Source organism: Coloeus monedula, assembly GCF_965178545.1.
Source record: "Coloeus monedula genome assembly, chromosome: 5".
Lineage (NCBI taxonomy): Eukaryota > Metazoa > Chordata > Aves > Passeriformes > Corvidae > Coloeus > Coloeus monedula.
This window is the reverse complement of record NC_138785.1, coordinates 58,428,019-58,445,710: the sequence shown is the minus strand read 5'-3', so window position 1 is coordinate 58,445,710 and position 17,692 is coordinate 58,428,019. Positions and strand designations below refer to the sequence as shown.

General features: G+C 37.5%; 1 protein-coding gene across 2 annotated transcripts in view; it reads left to right on the top strand.

Annotated features, from left to right (window-relative positions):
• Positions 1 to 17,692, top strand: part of SLIT2 (slit guidance ligand 2) — a gene marked incomplete at both ends in the record, with an annotated part of 259,444 nt that overhangs the window by 203,821 nt on the left and 37,931 nt on the right. For both annotated transcript variants that reach the window (XM_082281842.1, XM_082281841.1), the window contains 8 exons: positions 1,195 to 1,338; positions 2,908 to 3,051; positions 4,196 to 4,362; positions 5,132 to 5,264; positions 10,136 to 10,204; positions 12,157 to 12,228; positions 12,447 to 12,518; positions 15,134 to 15,205. In XM_082281842.1, coding sequence (XP_082137968.1) covers positions 1,195 to 1,338; positions 2,908 to 3,051; positions 4,196 to 4,362; positions 5,132 to 5,264; positions 10,136 to 10,204; positions 12,157 to 12,228; positions 12,447 to 12,518; positions 15,134 to 15,205 — 873 coding nt within the window. The remainder of the gene's footprint in view (positions 1 to 1,194; positions 1,339 to 2,907; positions 3,052 to 4,195; positions 4,363 to 5,131; positions 5,265 to 10,135; positions 10,205 to 12,156; positions 12,229 to 12,446; positions 12,519 to 15,133; positions 15,206 to 17,692) is intronic.

Here is a 17,692-nt window from a genome sequence, read left to right as displayed (position 1 = left end):
TATCCAACCTAACTGGTTCCATGATTGTATCCTTCCTCACAGGCAAGTTGTAGGTTACATTTCAGTTGTAGGTTCTACTTCAGGTTAGAGAGAGTAGTCAGCACTAAAGATTAAGCCACAACTTCTTGGATTTTTTTCTAAGAAATAGTATCTTTCTTGTTGTGAATGATTTAAACACTATTCTAAAAATTGCATCAAATAATGTTTGATTTTCTTCCCAATACCATTAATTCCATCAAAGAGTCTTTAGCTTTACTTCCATTCACTTTGTCTCAGAGAGTTTTTAAGACCTTTTGAAAAATCACTATTGAATAAAACTATTTAATGTGTAGCTATGTACTTCTGTAATGTGTAAATAATGATACGAAACAAACAAAACAAAAGGAGACTAACATGAAAATATCTAAGAAAATGTGTGCTGTTGCATATGTATACTTTTGTGTATATATAGTACAGATCCTACACATTTGGGATGTAATTTCCATATTTCAACTAAAATCGTAACTACTAAATACTTTGGCAATATTTTAGGTCATTTTCCCCACATTTTGATCCACTTTGCATGCAAATTGCAGATAAATGAACTATCTTGCTTATAAACCCTGCCTTCTAACTAATGTCATAAATTATTAACATTTCATATACTGTTTACATTCACACATTTCCTTTACATATGTTGCTGTTTATACTGTTTTCCTATATTTGTCTATCAAGTTAAAATAAATCAGAGAGGTTAGTTGTGCTGAACTCATACAGTATAATTTTGTTATTAAATTCATCTAAAAATACTACAGAGGCTGGAGACCTGAAAAAATATAGCTAGAGATACGATTCAAAATTAGGAAAATATGTTCTTGTGGGACTGCAGCATGGGTTGGGTAATTGCCATTATTTAAAAACATCTTCCAAATTACTTTAAAAATCTTTGCTTCTTTAATTAGAAGGGCATACAATTTTTTTTACTGGTTTGAAGTTGAATGGTATATTTATATTTTGTGCTTTTACACAATAACTTGACTGTTGCATCAAGATTGCATTTGATGATCTTGGAGGATATTAGTGGGCCTTAGTGGAAAACTAAGATTCTAAGTCTGTCTTGAAATTTATGCAGTCTGCAGCATTTAACAGTTAATTTAGGATATTTATAAAAGAAAATCCTCTCAGTTCTTCTCTGTTTCTGTTCATGCGTAATAGAAACCTGAGCAATAACAAGATTACAGATATAGAAGAAGGAGCATTTGATGGAGCCTCTGGTGTGAATGAACTCTTGCTCACAAGCAACCGCTTGGAAAGTGTTCAACACAAAATGTTCAAAGGACTAGAAAGTCTCAAAACACTGTAAGTATATTTATTTCAGTGTTTTTATTCTTCTTTTCTCACCAGTATTTTTGAGAATATTATTGTATCTGTCCTAAAAAAAATTATTTTGGAGAATTAGCTATGGATTATTCAAGCATATTTTAGTTTTTGTTCCTATTTTACAAGAAGCTATACATTGTATTAATTTATTAATTATTAATTATGGGTATAATGAGTCCTCTAAAGCAATGAAGCAATTGAGAATGGGTAAACATCCAACTTCAGAAATAGAAATGGGAATAATCATCAAAGTAACAGAATTTTGCACGGGAATTACACATTTTACGTAATGGAGTCTGATTCACTTCAGCTCAGCCATTACTGGGAATTGCTGGAGGAGGAAATTGTTCTAGTGTGTATTGAAATGTGGGAAATGATTCTCTCCTAAGTAATTTTTCTGTCATTTCAACAGTGAAGGCAAGATTAAAAGCACTATATCTTGAACTAATTTCATTCTTTCCGTGAATCAGTTTAGTTCTTTCCACTCAAAAAAGGTGTTTATACAGTCTGCAGCATCTTGGCCTTCTTCAGAGAGCCTGTCCTCCTGATCTGCAGGCCAGAGCCAAGATTAAATGGTCTTCGGGGTTTCAGCTGTCCACAGACATTAGGTATTTTAAATAAAGCACGTCTACAGTTTCTAAGCTTGTAGTTAAAGCTGCTAAAATTTTTTAAAACAGCTAGTCCTAGACAAGAGCATGGGGGAAAATTACCATCTTTCGGTGGACAGAGAGGAGAACAACAGACTCCAAAGCTCTTAAGTTTTATAGAAATTCGAGAGATTTTAGAATAGCTTAGGATTCTGAAAGCTGTACTGTCTTAGAGTCATGCTGAGGAGGAGTCAGGGTAGCTTGATTTTATTTGAATGAAATGCTTCTGAATGCAGTAGAAGTGGTTTCTGGAATTTGTCCTAAGGAAAATGAAGTGAAAGGGGCCTGAAGAGGAGGTCAGCTGGTACATGCCTCCGCTCTATATAAATAGCAGTTGTGGAATCATCAGCCTTGGAAATATGAAGAGAGGGCTGCTGTGTTTCTCTAATTTGGGGAATTTCAATCAGTTTCATTTCTTGTCAATTAAAAATTCGTAATTACTGCTTCTCGTATTGAAAGAACAAGAAAAAACCACAAATGCCATGGGGAAACTGGAGTAGGCTGCCAAAGAGGTTGTGGGGTCTCGTCTGGAGATACTCAGAAGCTACCTGAACACAATCTTGAGTAACTCTCTAGGGAAAAGCTCTAGGGAACCCTGCTTGAGCAGGGAGGTTGGACCAGATGATCTCCAGTGGTCCTTTCCAAGCTTACGCATTCTGTGATTCTGTGAAACACACCTTGCCTTTGTGAAACCGACCCACCTGTCTTCCAGCCTGCTCCACACACATTGCACTCAGTCTCTTCAGTGAGGAAACAGGCAGCACAGGGGTCACTGCACTGGTGGTCTCTTCACTGGCAGCAGCCCCTTTGGAGTCATACCTCTTGGTCCTCACTCCAGCAGCCACTTCAGCCCCGGTCCTTGCCCAGGCTAAGCTGAAAAATGCTGATCCTTCTTTCTCAGGATGCTGAGGAGCAACAGGGTGAGCTGTGTGGGAAACGACAGCTTCACAGGGCTGAGCTCTGTCCGCCTGCTCTCTCTGTATGACAACCAGATCACCACTGTGGCACCCGGCTCCTTCGACACGCTGCATTCGCTGTCTACGCTGTAAGTCACATTCTTCTTTTACCATAACCATATTTAAATCTCTGACCTTTGGGGGGCATTTCCCTTAATACTTTGATGTGTAATTTCACAGCACATGGTAAAGTTAAGGGATAAAAAGATTTCATAGAGGCAGTTTTGAGAAATTTTATTTTATGGACCACCTTGGGCACATGAAGAGTATGTTTTCATGGTGCCCTTTGATGCAGTGTTAGACTGGTTTCCAGAAGTGTCTGAGAAGGCAGGAAAAACACCCTGGTCAGTCCCCTTGTGGAAGCCCACTGATCTAAACCAGTGTAGAAAGCCACATTTTGGGTAGACAGCACGCAATCACAGCTGGTCAGATTACCATGCTGTCTGTCCTTCTGCCCTGTGCCACAAAGTTACTAGCTTAAATTTCCTTGGCCTGCTGAGAATCTTAATTCATATGTGTTTAATAATGAAGCTTCAGTCATATTGTCTATAAAAAGAAGCATCTTTTTTTTATTTAAATATTGTATAATTTAAGGGAAGTGAAAAGAGTAAGCAAAGCTGCCACTCAGTTTCGTGAAGAAATGCTGGTTGTAGGTAGCATCATTCAGGAAAGTACTTAATCCCCTTTTTACATGAAAAGTGACACTTCGCACCCAGTTACTAATTTTGCATATTAAGGATGACATATTTATAAATAACAGAATTGTCGATAGGTTTGTGGTGAAATAAGGAAATGCCAAAATACTGAGGTTTTTAGAAGTAAATTCATTTTTGTAACTGGCATGTAATCAACTTAGCTGTCATTTCAGATAGGAAACTTATTCTCTGGAGCAAATAAAAGATGGAAATCTTGAGATGATAAATTAATGGAATAGCTGTTGTCAGGTTAAAGCTAATAATGTAAAGTAATCAGCCTCCATCTCTATATGAAATTATTGCATTATTGGTAGAGAGTGGCTTGACATGCAGTCAGGTCTTTGACAGTTTTAAATTATTTCTGAACAAGCTGTATCAAGATTCACCACATAGGGCCTAAATTACACCTTTCACCTATGGTTTACATGCAGTATTTTTTGAAGAACAGTGTATTAGGTGTGCTTTTTTGAAAATAGAAGTAGAATCCTTAGGATGAAAGGGTGATGTCATCTGAGATGAATTTTCCTGTGGTTCTCAGAAACCTCTTGGCCAATCCCTTCAACTGCAACTGCCATCTCGCATGGCTTGGAGACTGGCTAAGGAAGAAACGCATTGTGACGGGGAACCCTCGCTGCCAAAAACCCTACTTCCTCAAAGAGATTCCTATCCAGGATGTGGCAATTCAGGATTTTACATGTGATGATGGTAAGGAAATCAATATTTGAACCTTTTATAATTTCAGCTTTCATATAGATAGCTGCATGACTCCCATAGATCCCAAAGTATTGCACTTTAAAGGCCTTCGTGCTCAGTTTCTATATCAGTTTAAAAATTTTCCACTCATTTTTGGATGATCAGCAAGCACAGGCTGTTGTACATATGCCTTCTAAAGTTTTTCTTGCCTATGTTCTGTACTGTAATTAATAATTTAGAAATAGTATAAAGAAATTGATCAAATGTTATAGTTCAGATGAGAATATTTTCAAACACCAATGCTTGAATCAAGCACACTTTCAGGTTACTTGATCAAATAACATGACATCTTATAGCTTGTGGCTTCATTAACTCTTAATTAAAAGAAATGCTGCTATCCTGTATCTCTCACATATACTTCCATTTACTGCATTATTGATTTGTCAATTTTCAAGGCTGCATCTTTTTTTAAAGACATTGTTTTTAATACTTTATTAATTTTATTGTCTTTCTTTTCAAGATTTATTCTTTCTTTAATGATTTTTTTCCCTTATAATAGCATTCTTACCTAGTAAAACAGCATTGTACTAAGTAAAGCATCACCTGAAATGTAAATTCTTGGAGTGATGGTTTACATAGATGATGTAATTTTTTTCCCTATCAAGATATTATAAGGTAGAAATATCATGTTGGCTTAAAGAAAATCCAGTTGGGCTATTATTGCTAATACTAAAGTGACATTTATTAGCAATATTAGCATTTGTTTGTTTTTATTAACCAGGAAATGATGACAATAGCTGCTCTCCCCTGGCCCGCTGCCCTGCAGAATGTACTTGTCTGGACACAGTAGTTCGCTGCAGCAACAAAGGTCTGAAAGCCTTGCCTAAAGGCATCCCAAAAGATGTAACTGAACTGTAAGTGGCACACTTTTTTTCTCTTTTATGAAAATTAATGTCAGATTTTTATTGTCAGGGTCAAGAATGAGGTCAAGAAAAGAAAATGAAGAATTGAATTTAGTAGATGAGTTGAAATTTGTTAATCCACTGCTTTATAAAGACTTTCACATTATCTTGAGAAACTTTAGGTTAAGTCTGAATTAGCAATGCTTTGTAAGTCCCAAACCACTCTTAAGAACTATCTGTTACTGAAAAGCTTTAAAAATATATGTATATAAAATTGTAATCAGAATTTATATCGCCAGCACTGAACAACTGTATAACCACGTGTAGATGATATGTTACAATGGGTTAAATTAGGGGCAACAGTGAATCTGATTAAACTCTGGTCACTGGTTAGGAAGGAATGAAGTTCAATTACACAAGAAAGCAAAAAGAAAATAATATGAATGTGTTTTCATAATGAACATGTTTATTATACCTCTAAATCAATACTTTTTACCTCCAAATCAAGCACCTTAATCCTCTAAATCAATAGCCTTCATCTCAGTCAGGGAGTTAAAAACACCTGGACAGTGGCTTTATGGTACTAAGGAAGTGGCCTGGGAAGGGTGCTCTCCTGGTTTTGTTGCATGTTAATAAGAGGTCTTGTGAGTAAAGTGGCATGTGGTGTCTGCGTTGGCCACAGTGGTCATAAAGCAGTCGAGTTTAAAATCTCTGTTGACAGGAGGAAAAGTGCCAGCAAAACTTCAACTCTGGATATGAAGAGAGCAGACTTCAGGCTGCTCAGGGAACTAGCTAGATCTCCATGGGAAATGCTTTGGAAGGTACTGAGGTACATCAGTGCTGGTCACTTTTCAACTATCATCTGTTAAGAGCTAAAAAGCAAGCAATTAGATGATGTCAGAAGTCAAGCAGGTGAGGCAGAAGGCCAGCTCGGCTAAGCAGGGATCTTCTGGAGCTAAGGCAAAAAAGAAAAGTGTACATCCAGTAGAACCAAGGTCGGGTGACATGGGAGGAATACAGAGGTGCTGCTCATCAGCATAGGAAGAAAATTGGCCCAGTTAGAGTTGAAGCTGGCCAGTACTGCTGGGGACAATAGACAGAGCTTTTTAAAATATCTTAATAGCAAAAGGCAGTCCAGAAATAACACTGGTTTATTTTTTGATGAATATGGTCACCTCACAAACAGGGACAGCAGAGAAAGCAGAGATGTTTACTGCTTTCTTCACTTCGGTCTTCAATACCAATGATCGGCTCTGAGGGTTCCAATGCCCTGAGCTGGAGGACCATGACTGTGAGAATGATTAACTCCCAGCCAACCCCAAACTTGCACAGGATTTGCTGCTCCTGCTGGCCTTCTCTAAGTCTCTGGGGTCATCCAAAAGTACTCAAAGACATAGCTGTCATTGCAAGGCCTCTCTCAATGATTTCTGTATATTCTTGGTAATCTGGAGAGGTCCCAGTCAACTGGAAGCTGGAGAATGTCCCAATTTTTGAGAAAGGCAAGAGGGTTGACCCTGGTTACTACAAACCAGTCAGTTTCACTTTAGTGTGAAGTAAAATTATGGCAAAGAAAGGTTATTTTTGAGAGGGTGGTCAGACACTGGAACAGGCTCCCCAGGGAAGTGGTCACAGCACCAAGCTTACCAGAGTCCAAGAAGTGTTTGGACAATGTTCTCAGGCACATGGTGTGACTCTTGGGGATTGTCCTGTGCAGGGCCAGGAGTTGGACTCAGTCCTGGGGTGCACTAGAAAAAGTGTAACCAGCAGGTCAAAGGAGGTGATCCTCCTTCCCTATTCAACCCTTGTGAGGCCACTTCCAGAGTATTGTGTTCAATTCTGGCCTCCAGAGTTCAAGAAAGACAAGGAGTTACTGGAGAGGGTCCAGTGGAGGCCAAAAAGATGATTAGGGGCTGACAATCTCTCCTATGAGGAGGGATTGTGGGAGCTGGGCCTGGTTAGTTTGGAGAAGACTGAAGGGATCCCATTAATACATACAAATATCTCAAAGGCTGGTGTCAACAGGATGGTGCCAGACTCTTTTCTGTGGTGCCCAGCAACAATACAAGGAGTAATGTCCATAAACTAAGCCACAAGAAGCTTCACCTCAACATGAGGAAGAACTTCTTTACATCGACAGTGTTAGACCACTGGAAAGGCTGCCCAGGGAGGTTGTGGAGTCTCCCCCTCTGAAGCCATTCAAAACCTCACTGGATGTGTTCCTGTGTTACCTGCTCTAGGTGACCCTGCCTTGGCAGAGGGGTTGGACAGGATGATTGCCAGAGGTCCCTTCCAGTCCTAATGATTCTGTGATTTTGTGATGCTTCCAACTTAGAATATTCTATGATACAGAGATTGTGATAGTTTTGTGATATTTCAAAAATACTGGTTTTAATAGTATGTCTTCCTTTTCACATAGGCAGTTTTATAAAATCTGGGATATTTTATTAATCTCGATACATTTTTTTTCTATGAGAAAAATTGTTAAGATTGCATTTCATGAAAGATACGATTTGAATATGCAGGTGAACAGTAACATAGATATAAAAAACAGCTTGCTACCTCATGTATTGTTTGAAGACATTAACTGAATAAGCTACTCATAAGAATATATGAGCAAATTTTTATGCATTATGAAAGGGAAAATAGGAACCTAAAAATTGAAATACTAATTTATTTAATTCTTGATCAGATAGGTCACAATATAGAAAAATAAAAGAAATTATTTATGAGAAAAAATGTTGGTTTGTGTTACATATGACAAGTATTTAATAATGTTTCATAATGCCTGGTTAATATAGTGCTTTTCCAGGAAACAGCATAACTATGTTTCATAAGTCATAATTTTACTGTTTTATGGTTTGGTACTGTATAGAAGATTCTGAGATATCCATCATTAGTCTGATGCTTAATAGCATCCAAAAGTCTTTAGCCATTAATAAATTGAAATTATTAAGAACTCAAATTAGCACACACGTATATAAAACTATAACTTCATTAGGTTTTGGGTTTGGTATTTTGGGGTTTTTTCCTCAAAGAGATGACTTTCTTGAATATAGTTTGGTATAAACATAATTTGGCAGTATAAGGTTATCAAAGCAATGTAAAACAAAGCAGATAAAGAGAGATACTTTTGGAATTTCAAGTGGAACTCTGTGACTGAAAAGCCATTTGTGTACAATTTTGTAGGCTTTAGTTAGTGTCTAAGCATGCAATTTGGCATATTTTTCAAAAGGATAATGGAGGTGGTTCCTGTTAACAGTTGCATACTGATTGATTCTTCTTGCTCTTTAGCATGCATGGCTCTTCTAACATGCACTCTTCATGTGTTTTGTAAAATATCTTAATAATGCTTCATTTGAACAAGGAGGAATTTTATCAGACAAGTGGATACTTGTAGTACTTCAGTTCTAATGAAGCTTAATAATATAACCTAATTTATCTGTTGATAAAAGAATTTCCTCAGAATAGTTACTACTTCAAAAATTTTAAAAGTTGGTTTGGTTTTCTTAATAATTAATTATATGAGCCCATGCTCTATTCACCACCATTAACATAGTGTAAGTATAAAGCTTGTTGAGACACATTTTGGATTTGGCAAGCAGCCCTAGAAAGGCATGGTCCAAGGAAAAAAAAAAGGAAGAAAGAAAGAAAGCTTTTTTATTAGATGTAGATGGTTATTTCGTGAAGCTTAACTGTGTTTCAGCTCATCCATTTAGTCAAGACAAAAGTTTCCACAGATGCTACAGCATACGTAAAGACATTAAGCCCAAAATCAGACTAAAAATGTCTCTTTCAAAGACTGCTCTTAGCTCAAGCTTGTTACAAGTATTTGGATAGCAAAAATACCTTCTTTGTATAGGGAAAATGAGGGTGTAGTTTCCACTTGGGTTCCAGGAAACATATGTAATACCACCATCAGCAAAGTCATTTGCCCTAGCTGAGAAACTAAAGGCCTTTAATCTTCTTGCCACTATCTGCTTCATTTCAAACCATCAGGTAAATTCAGCACTTCTTATCATCTCTAAACTACTTGCCCTGGTTACATGAAGAACCCCTCCACTTGTACTTTATGTCTTGCTGCACACTGGAAGCTTTTTAGGCAAGGTTTGTTACCTTTCTCCGCCTGCAACACAGGTGCTGATACAATTTGATGGCTCTGTACCCATTAATTCTAAGGATGAGAAGGTCTCTTATTGAGAATTATGAGCATGGAAGAAGAGTGAGCAATATAATATAGGAGCTGTAAACCTACCAAGAGGGGGAAAAAATCTAACTTTTCTGGTGAAGGGTAATTGATTACTGTTTTCAGTCCCTAACATACTTCATAGGAATAGGATTGTAGCATGTGATGTATCATGAAATATACAGGGATAAATTAAGGAAGGTGACCTGAACCACAGGCACGACAAATGAATTTGCTGTTAGAGCTAAAACCAGGCCTTGCTCTTCATACTGTAAAGGATTTCCTCTGCAATGTCAGAGTCTGTTTCTATTTATGATAGCTAAAAATCCACACTCACTGTGATTTGTGGAAGTCAGATTTACCTTTCCTCTGTAGGCATGTGGGAAATGGAGATGATAGAGACCTCATTTTGCAGAGTCATTATGAAGTAATAGAAACTATAATGCAAGAGATGATTTTTACTGTGTTACTTCATAATATGCATTCTATATGATACAGTAGCATTTGGATCTTAGGCTAAAAATCTTCAGTTGTGCCTCTAAAACCCAAAATTTGTAAGCATGTTTTCTTATAAAATGGAAACAGTATGCATTCATTTGTTATTAACTTTACTGTTGGATACTGAGATTAGTAGATGAAGATGCTACTATGCTATTTTAATGAAATAAATAATGCTCTTTGTTTTGTTTTTCTGGTTTAGATATTTGGATGGAAATCAGTTTACCCTTGTTCCAAAAGAGCTTTCCAACTACAAGCATTTAACACTCATGTAAGTAGTTTTGAAGCAACGTTCTTTACTGGAATTAAAAACATAATAAAATACCTTACTCAATTATACCTGAATTTATTTAAAAGAAAAAGCCTGTATCTTTCAGCCAATGCCCAACCATATTTTATAATGTATATTTTATTCTACTTATCACATCCTACATATAATATATTCAGTCACATTTTATGAGCATGGGTATTTATTCCAGTGATTACATCACAAAATAAATAAGCAAAAATTATAGTTGACTTCAAAAGAGATGTAAGATCTTATAAAGTCAGGGTAATTGTTTCTCCCACAATGTATGGTGTTCATTGTGTATGGACACAAGGAGAGAGCTTGTCTAACATGCCTTGCTGCCAACTATACTGCTGACTCACTATGTGATTTCAGGCAAAACCCTAGTTGCTCTAATATTTATTACCTCTACCTCATGAATGGTTTGAATATGATTTCTGAACCTTTTAAGTGTACAGTGAGAAAAACAGGAAGACTGTAGATGTAAATGGCTGTAATTCCAACAGTAGTTCCACGGTCTTTGTTAGGACTATAAAAATTTATACCAGCTGAGGCTGAACTGTGTTACATTCTGAAAGCATTTTGTGGTTTCATTATAATGAAAAGTGGAGGGGAGTAACAGAATCTCTTAAATTTCGTTTTTCAGTGGGTTTAGAGCAATTCAAAAATAAGAGTTTGGTTTCCTTTATTTATCTCATGTTAAATAAAAGAAGTCACAATCACAAATTTTTAAAAAACCCATACTTTCAAAATTTTTTGTATTTTTCAAATAACATCAGGAAAAAAGCCTTGCAATATTTTCAAGTCCATCCAGTGTAGAACTTGTAGGAAATCTTTGTGAATTGTTTAGACAAGTTATGAATAGACGAACAGTAAATAGAATGCAAATGAGTATTAACAGTCTCCATTTATCAGACCTGCAGGGCACATTATTTTAAATTCTTTTGTACGTTTACTCATACTGCTGTTATGTAGTAGGGAATGTTCCTCAGCTGTGTTTGGAAAAAGAAACCACTATTCATAGTTCTGTGGCCAAACAAAGAATTACATACAAGTCTCCTGAGCTCCCAATTAACAAGGAAATTTGTTTATTTTTAACTTTTTCTTTCTCTTATGAATATATTGCTCTGTTATACTTGCCTTATATGTTTATTTTGAGTCAGTCATCTTACATGCTTTCATGAAAATTTCAAGTGGGGAAATATGTTTATTGCATAGCTATTCAACAGTACTCTTAAGTTAACACATCAAGGTTCCCTCAGAAACAAAGGCAGTATTTCACCACAAAATACATGAAATAATAGTTAAGTAGTCAACATAAAATGAAAAGTAAAGCACAATATGAGAACAAAGAACAGAGAGTATTCCCATTTAATGCAGCATCTTTGAAGCTACCAGCATACCAATCCAGATTCCATTATATTTAAGATTTTATTCATTAGAATATTGAACAAAGAGGACCTTAAGGCTTTATCTGTAAATCTTAGATAGAGTTCTTTATAATAATAGCTCTGGGCTTTGATGTCTTCCACATGTAAGTGTTAAGTAGAGTATTAAATGATATTTACTTAGGTGTCATTAGGGACATGACTGAAATGACTTTCCCTTTAAAAAAAAATCACTTTCATTTTTGTGCTTGAGTTTATGAAGGATTGCATTATTAACTTGGTAGCATGATGAACATTGCTGTTGTATTAGAATGCATTGCACTGCTTTTCCATCTGTGTTGAAATGAGAATGCTTTTTATTGATCAAGCTAAACACTTGCTGGGCTTGTATATGGCATGTGAAAATAAAAACAGGTGCTGCTTTAAATAGTTGTATCAATGATGATACTACTTCTACTAATGAAAATATATCTGTCATTTTAACTTACAGTGGTTTGGGACTGGGGCAGTCATTTTAAGGTCTGAATTTCTGAATTTATTTTTTAGAGATTTAAGTAACAACAGAATCAGCACTCTTTCTAATCAGAGCTTCAGCAACATGACTCAGCTGCTCACCTTGTAAGTTTAAACATGTAACAGTGACTCTTTGGAAGCAGTGGGGTTTTTTGTCTTGGAAAGAAAGGGCATTTAGTTGATCTTAAAATTTGCTTGGTTTGGAGGCTGTAAAATAACTTGTTTCCTAACTAGCTGTGTGTGCAAAAGCTGATTTTGGTCATGCTCTGCATAGTTTATTGAATGACTGATACCCTTACTGACAGCATTTTATATATTTTCAGAATTCTTAGTTACAACCGCCTAAGATGTATCCCTGCACGGACTTTCGATGGGCTGAAATCACTTAGGTTGTTGTAAGTATTATTTTTTAATCATTGCTATTTTCCATAATTTTTATTTGTGTACAGAAGATAGCAGAACCGTAGGAAGTTAGAAGCTTTTAAAACCTATCAAATATTTGAGAAGTGATAATTATGTAGCCTTAAAAACTAAGTGGCTTCATTCTGGGGACGTACAGTCTCAAAATGCTGCACAAGAAGTGACCTGATGCTGGAGAACATTTTATATACAGACATGCACTTTCTACTTTTCTGATTTTTAATGCCAGCTGTATTTCTTTTTTTTTGTGTGTGTTATTTTCTTCCTTGTTATAAGCATTAAAGTATAGCAGAAATGCTGTATGTATAAATTCCTTCAGTATATATGAAGGGGGTTTGCAGTTGAATTTTGAACCCAACAGTAAATTTCTTTCTGTCTTGTTTCATTTAATGTGGGAGTATTTCCAAAACCATGACATCACGGTTAAGTACTGAAAATCAGTAACTTTACTTTTTGGTTGCATGAAAACTTTCCTTTTTACCACTAGGAAAAACATGGTTGACAGGGCACAAAAATGGACAAAGGAAAATAAAGAACAGTCAGTCTCATTTACAGCTTCACTTTGTCATTAAGTAAAAAGCCTGCAAAAATTCCTTTTCAAACATCCACAGCAGAACATGTAATTTTGGCCTCTAATACTGTCCCTGCCCAGCCCGTGGGGTCCCACGTGCCCCCACAGTCGCACGCGTGGGTTCAATATCACAGTCGGTAGCAAAGAGCCGAGAAGCGCATTTGTGTGAGTTCCAGCAGGAGCATTTATTGCTGCTGCACTGTCGAAGAGTGCAAAGGCAAATGCCAACGTGGTCCCAAAGCTCACAGTTTTATCCAGGGGCGGAGAAAAGGCAGGACTAGGGAACGGGGACCAATGGAGAAGCTCTGGGGGAGTGACAAGGGGGGGGGTAGAGGCCAACAGCCAATCAGGGAATTCAAACTGGGATAGATTAACATAACAGAACAATGCATCGTGGGAGGAGCCTTTTTGGTCACCCTAACGTAAAGAGGTATTTGTGGTACTAGGGACTTGTCTTACTGAAAACTCTCTGTCCCTTGTAATGTATGTTCACTGGCCACCACAGGCCTCCATTTGGGTAATTTATAACCATGTAAATACTTGTTTGGATTAACTACCTCAAGCATGGCATTATTTAAGTGTGCTTTCATAACTTCAATTGTTCAATATAAATATAGATAATTTCAAGAACCATAATTCTATATGTGGTAGATATTCATGTAACTGAACAAATTTCTAGAAAAGGAGAGATACTTTTCACAGAATTACAGAATAAGCTGAGTTGGAAGGGACCCACAAGGATCATTGAGTCCAGCTCCTGGCCCTGCACAGCACCATCCCCAAGAGTCACACCATGTGCCTGAGAGCATTGTCCAAATGCTTCTTGAACTCTGTCAGGGTGGGTGCTGTGACCACTTCCCTGGGGAGCCTGTTCCAGTGCCCAAACACCCTCTGGGTGAAGAACCTTTCACCAATATCCAGCCTAAACCTCCCCTAACTCTGCTTCAGCCCATTCCCTTGGGTCCTGTCACTGGTCACCAGAGAGGAGAGATCAGTGCCTGCCCCTCCTCTTGCCCTCACGAGGAAGCTGTAACTGCAGTGAGATCTCCCCTCTCTCCTCCAGGCTGAACAGACCAAGTGACCTCAGCCACTCCTCATATGGCTTCCCCTCAAGGCCCTTCACCACCATCATTAGTCTCCTTTGGACATTCTCTAATAGTTCAAAGTCTTATTTTGGCACCCAAAACTGCCCCCAGGACTTGAGGTGAGGCTGCCCCAGAGCAGAGCAGAGCAGGACAATCCCCTCTGTTGCCTGGCTGGCGATGCTGTGCCTGATGGCCCCAGGACACGCTCAGCCCTCCTGGCTGCCAGGGCACTGCTGACTCATGTTCAGCTTTTGAAGACCAGGACCCCCAGGTCCCTTTCTGTGGCGCTTCTTTTCAGCATCTCATTGCCCAGTCTGAACCTACATCCAGGGCTGCCCCATGCCGGGTGCAGAATCCAGCACCTGCCCTTGTTGAACTTCATATGGTTGGTGAAAACAGCAGCTTTTCTACAAAAGAAATATGACTATTCCCAGTAGTGATGCTTATGGAAATCTTTCATTCTCTACCTCTGCTATCAAATTCAGACAAAAATGTTAATACTTCTATTAACAGTCAATGCCTGTATGTTCTATGCATTCATGAAAGATTAAAAAGAACATATGAACATTATTAATGCAAATTTCAGGGAGCTGCTGAAAAAAATCAGAAACTCTTTTTCTATCTGCTATCTCTAAATCCAATCATTACTTTGCAGAAGTGTACCTACTTTTATCAACTTGTATTTTTCAATTTTAAAATAACCACAGTATTTACATTTCTAATGAAAATCCAGGATGCAAAAAATCAAATGATAAGTAGGCTGCCAGGTAGAGCTTACCAAAAAAGAAACAAAAACCACAAACAATTGGAAACACTGAGGAACTGGAAGAAAAAAAAATGTGAAAAGCTGAAAACTGTTGAAAGAAGATGAAATTTGTCAAGTTAACCTGATGACTTTTATGCATTGACATTATTGTGTTTATTTCCTCTTCAGGTCTTTACATGGCAATGATATTTCTGTTGTTCCTGAAGGAGCCTTTAATGATCTTTCAGCATTATCACACCTGTGAGTATTCAGCTGGTATACTGTATTTTTTTTTGTTATGCTTAGCAAATTTCATATAGTCAAACAAAGACATTACGCAAAGAAGTTCTCTGGAAGAAGTTTATGCAAGTGTAGAGGCTGGGCATGGGCCAGAGAGGTGGCAGCAGCTCACCAGAAAAATCCTAGGCTTGCTGCTGGGCTGCCAGTTGAATTTGTGTGCCCTGCATCCTTATGGCAATGAAGGCTAGAGACACTCTGGGCTGAATTTGAAAGTGAGCAGCCAGGGGATTGAGGATACTGATCACTCCTTTCTTCTTGGCCCTCCTAGGGCCACATCTGGAATATGTGTTCAGTTTCTCCAGTACAAAGCAGATGTTTATGAACTACAGCAAGTCCAGCATAGGGGCAAGCAAGTTTGGGAGGTGGCCGTATGAGCTGTAAAGAGAAGCTACAGGAATTGGGCTTATCCAGCCTGAAGAAAGGGAGAAACCTAATAGTCTTCAGGCCTCTAAGGATTACATCAATGAAGAAGACTCAAGTGCACAGTGAAGAATCAGAGTAAACCATCAAAACCTGCAACAAGGGAAATTTGATTGAACATAATGAAAAATTCTTCACTGTGAGGATGGTTCAGCCAGGTTGCCCAAAGAAGCAGGAGAATCTCCATCCCTGGAGATCTCGAGAGCTGTTAGAAACAGCCCTAAACAACCCTGACTGCCAAGGTAGCCCTGCTTTGTGCAGGAGGTGAGAATAGATGACTTCCAGAGTGCTGTAAATTATTCTACGATTCTGTGTCGGCATCTGTTGACACTAAATACATCACATCTGACTTCAGAACATAATTTGAGGCAATAGTTTCCTGGTTTTTAATTTTCATTGGGAACCTAAATGAGAACAAGCTACCTTTCTGCAAACCTCGTGTTTATGGATAGTTAAGACTTTGAGGAGTAAGTTGACTAGTGCCTTTAGATATATCTGGGGGTTTAAGTTTCTGAACAGCAGCAGTTGTTAAAAACTTAATTATCTGTTTCTCATTCAGTATTGGACATTTACATTTAGCTTGCCATTTCTCAGAAATTTCATACTGATTAAGCTCCCAATCATTGATAATTCATTCAAATGCAACTATTTACCTTACCTGCATAAAATATCAGTAAAACTTACATAAATTTGATTGTTGCTGGTATTTCTTTCTTAATGGATACCAGTTATCCTTGTTAATATTCTTATTTTAGCAGAGCAATTCTGTTATCTCAGTTCAGGCTGACATCCACTTTTGCAAATATGGAATGGACAAATTCGAGGTGTTTCTCCTTGCATGGGAAGTTCCCTTGTCACTAAGTCTCATTTTTTACTGCTCATTTTTTTACAGGCTCTTAAGCCTGACTGAAAAGAGATGTATATTTTCTTGAGTTCGGCTTGAATGTATTAAAAAGTTAATATGAGAGGGCTTTCTGCTCAGTGAGGCAGAGAAGAGCATGTCAACTCTGGTAGTTTCTACTGCCTTTGCTTGCCAAAGACTTACTTGTATTTCTAGAAGACCCACTGATTCAAAGCTGTGGAACAATCTGAAGAAAATTACTGAAACATCTAGAGAAGGAGGATGTTCTAATACTGCCATTTGATAGTGTTCACACAGGTTGAGATTATCTGTTAAAAGTTCCATGATTATTTCTGAAAAGGAACATGAGTACATCTTTACAGAATAGCACAATGCTTCAATCCTCTGAATTAACTACACAATGTGCTATTGTTTTCAGAGTTTTAAGAGTATTTATAGTTTCTAGCAGAGAAAATAAACACTTAAAAAGCTGTTACAGAAATTAATTCTGAAAATCTCTAGCTAAATTATTTTTTAATTTAAAAAAGTCAGAAGGATCATCATTTAAAGAAATGGCTTTTCTTTCATAATGAGGTAATTATTATGTAACTACTACAAAGCCAGGATAATGTAGTTTTATTTACTTACACAGCAGAGAACTCTTACAGAATTCTGCACATAGTTGTGAGTTCAGTGAGAGAGCTCCAAAGAGGAAATAATTAAATCAAATTTGTAAGCTTAGAAACAGATGGTTTGTACCAGCCTGGGAGCCATAAACTGAAAAGGAAAAATACCAGAGCAGAACTCTGTGGAATTGTCTTGACTGCTTCGGAAGAAATACTTTATACTTGTTAACTGAATTGCACAGTATTAGTCTCACTCTGCTGATGCAGCTGATCTTTGCCATTACAGGCTAACAGTGAAACACAGCTAGCTGGTATTGGCTCATCAAAGTTCACACATAGTGCTGCTAAGAATATCTAGATTTCTGGACCAAGTTTCTACTGAAACTATCACTTCTTGATCTAGAACCCAAATCCAGACACTTAGTGCTCTAACAGGCATTTTGGTGGTGGGAGAGCAGGTTTGGGTTTTTAATGGTTTTTGCCAACCCATTCTCTGCCTTCTTTTTTAAAACGCAGCCATTTAAAACTTGATTCCCTTTTTTATTTGTCTGTTCTCCACAG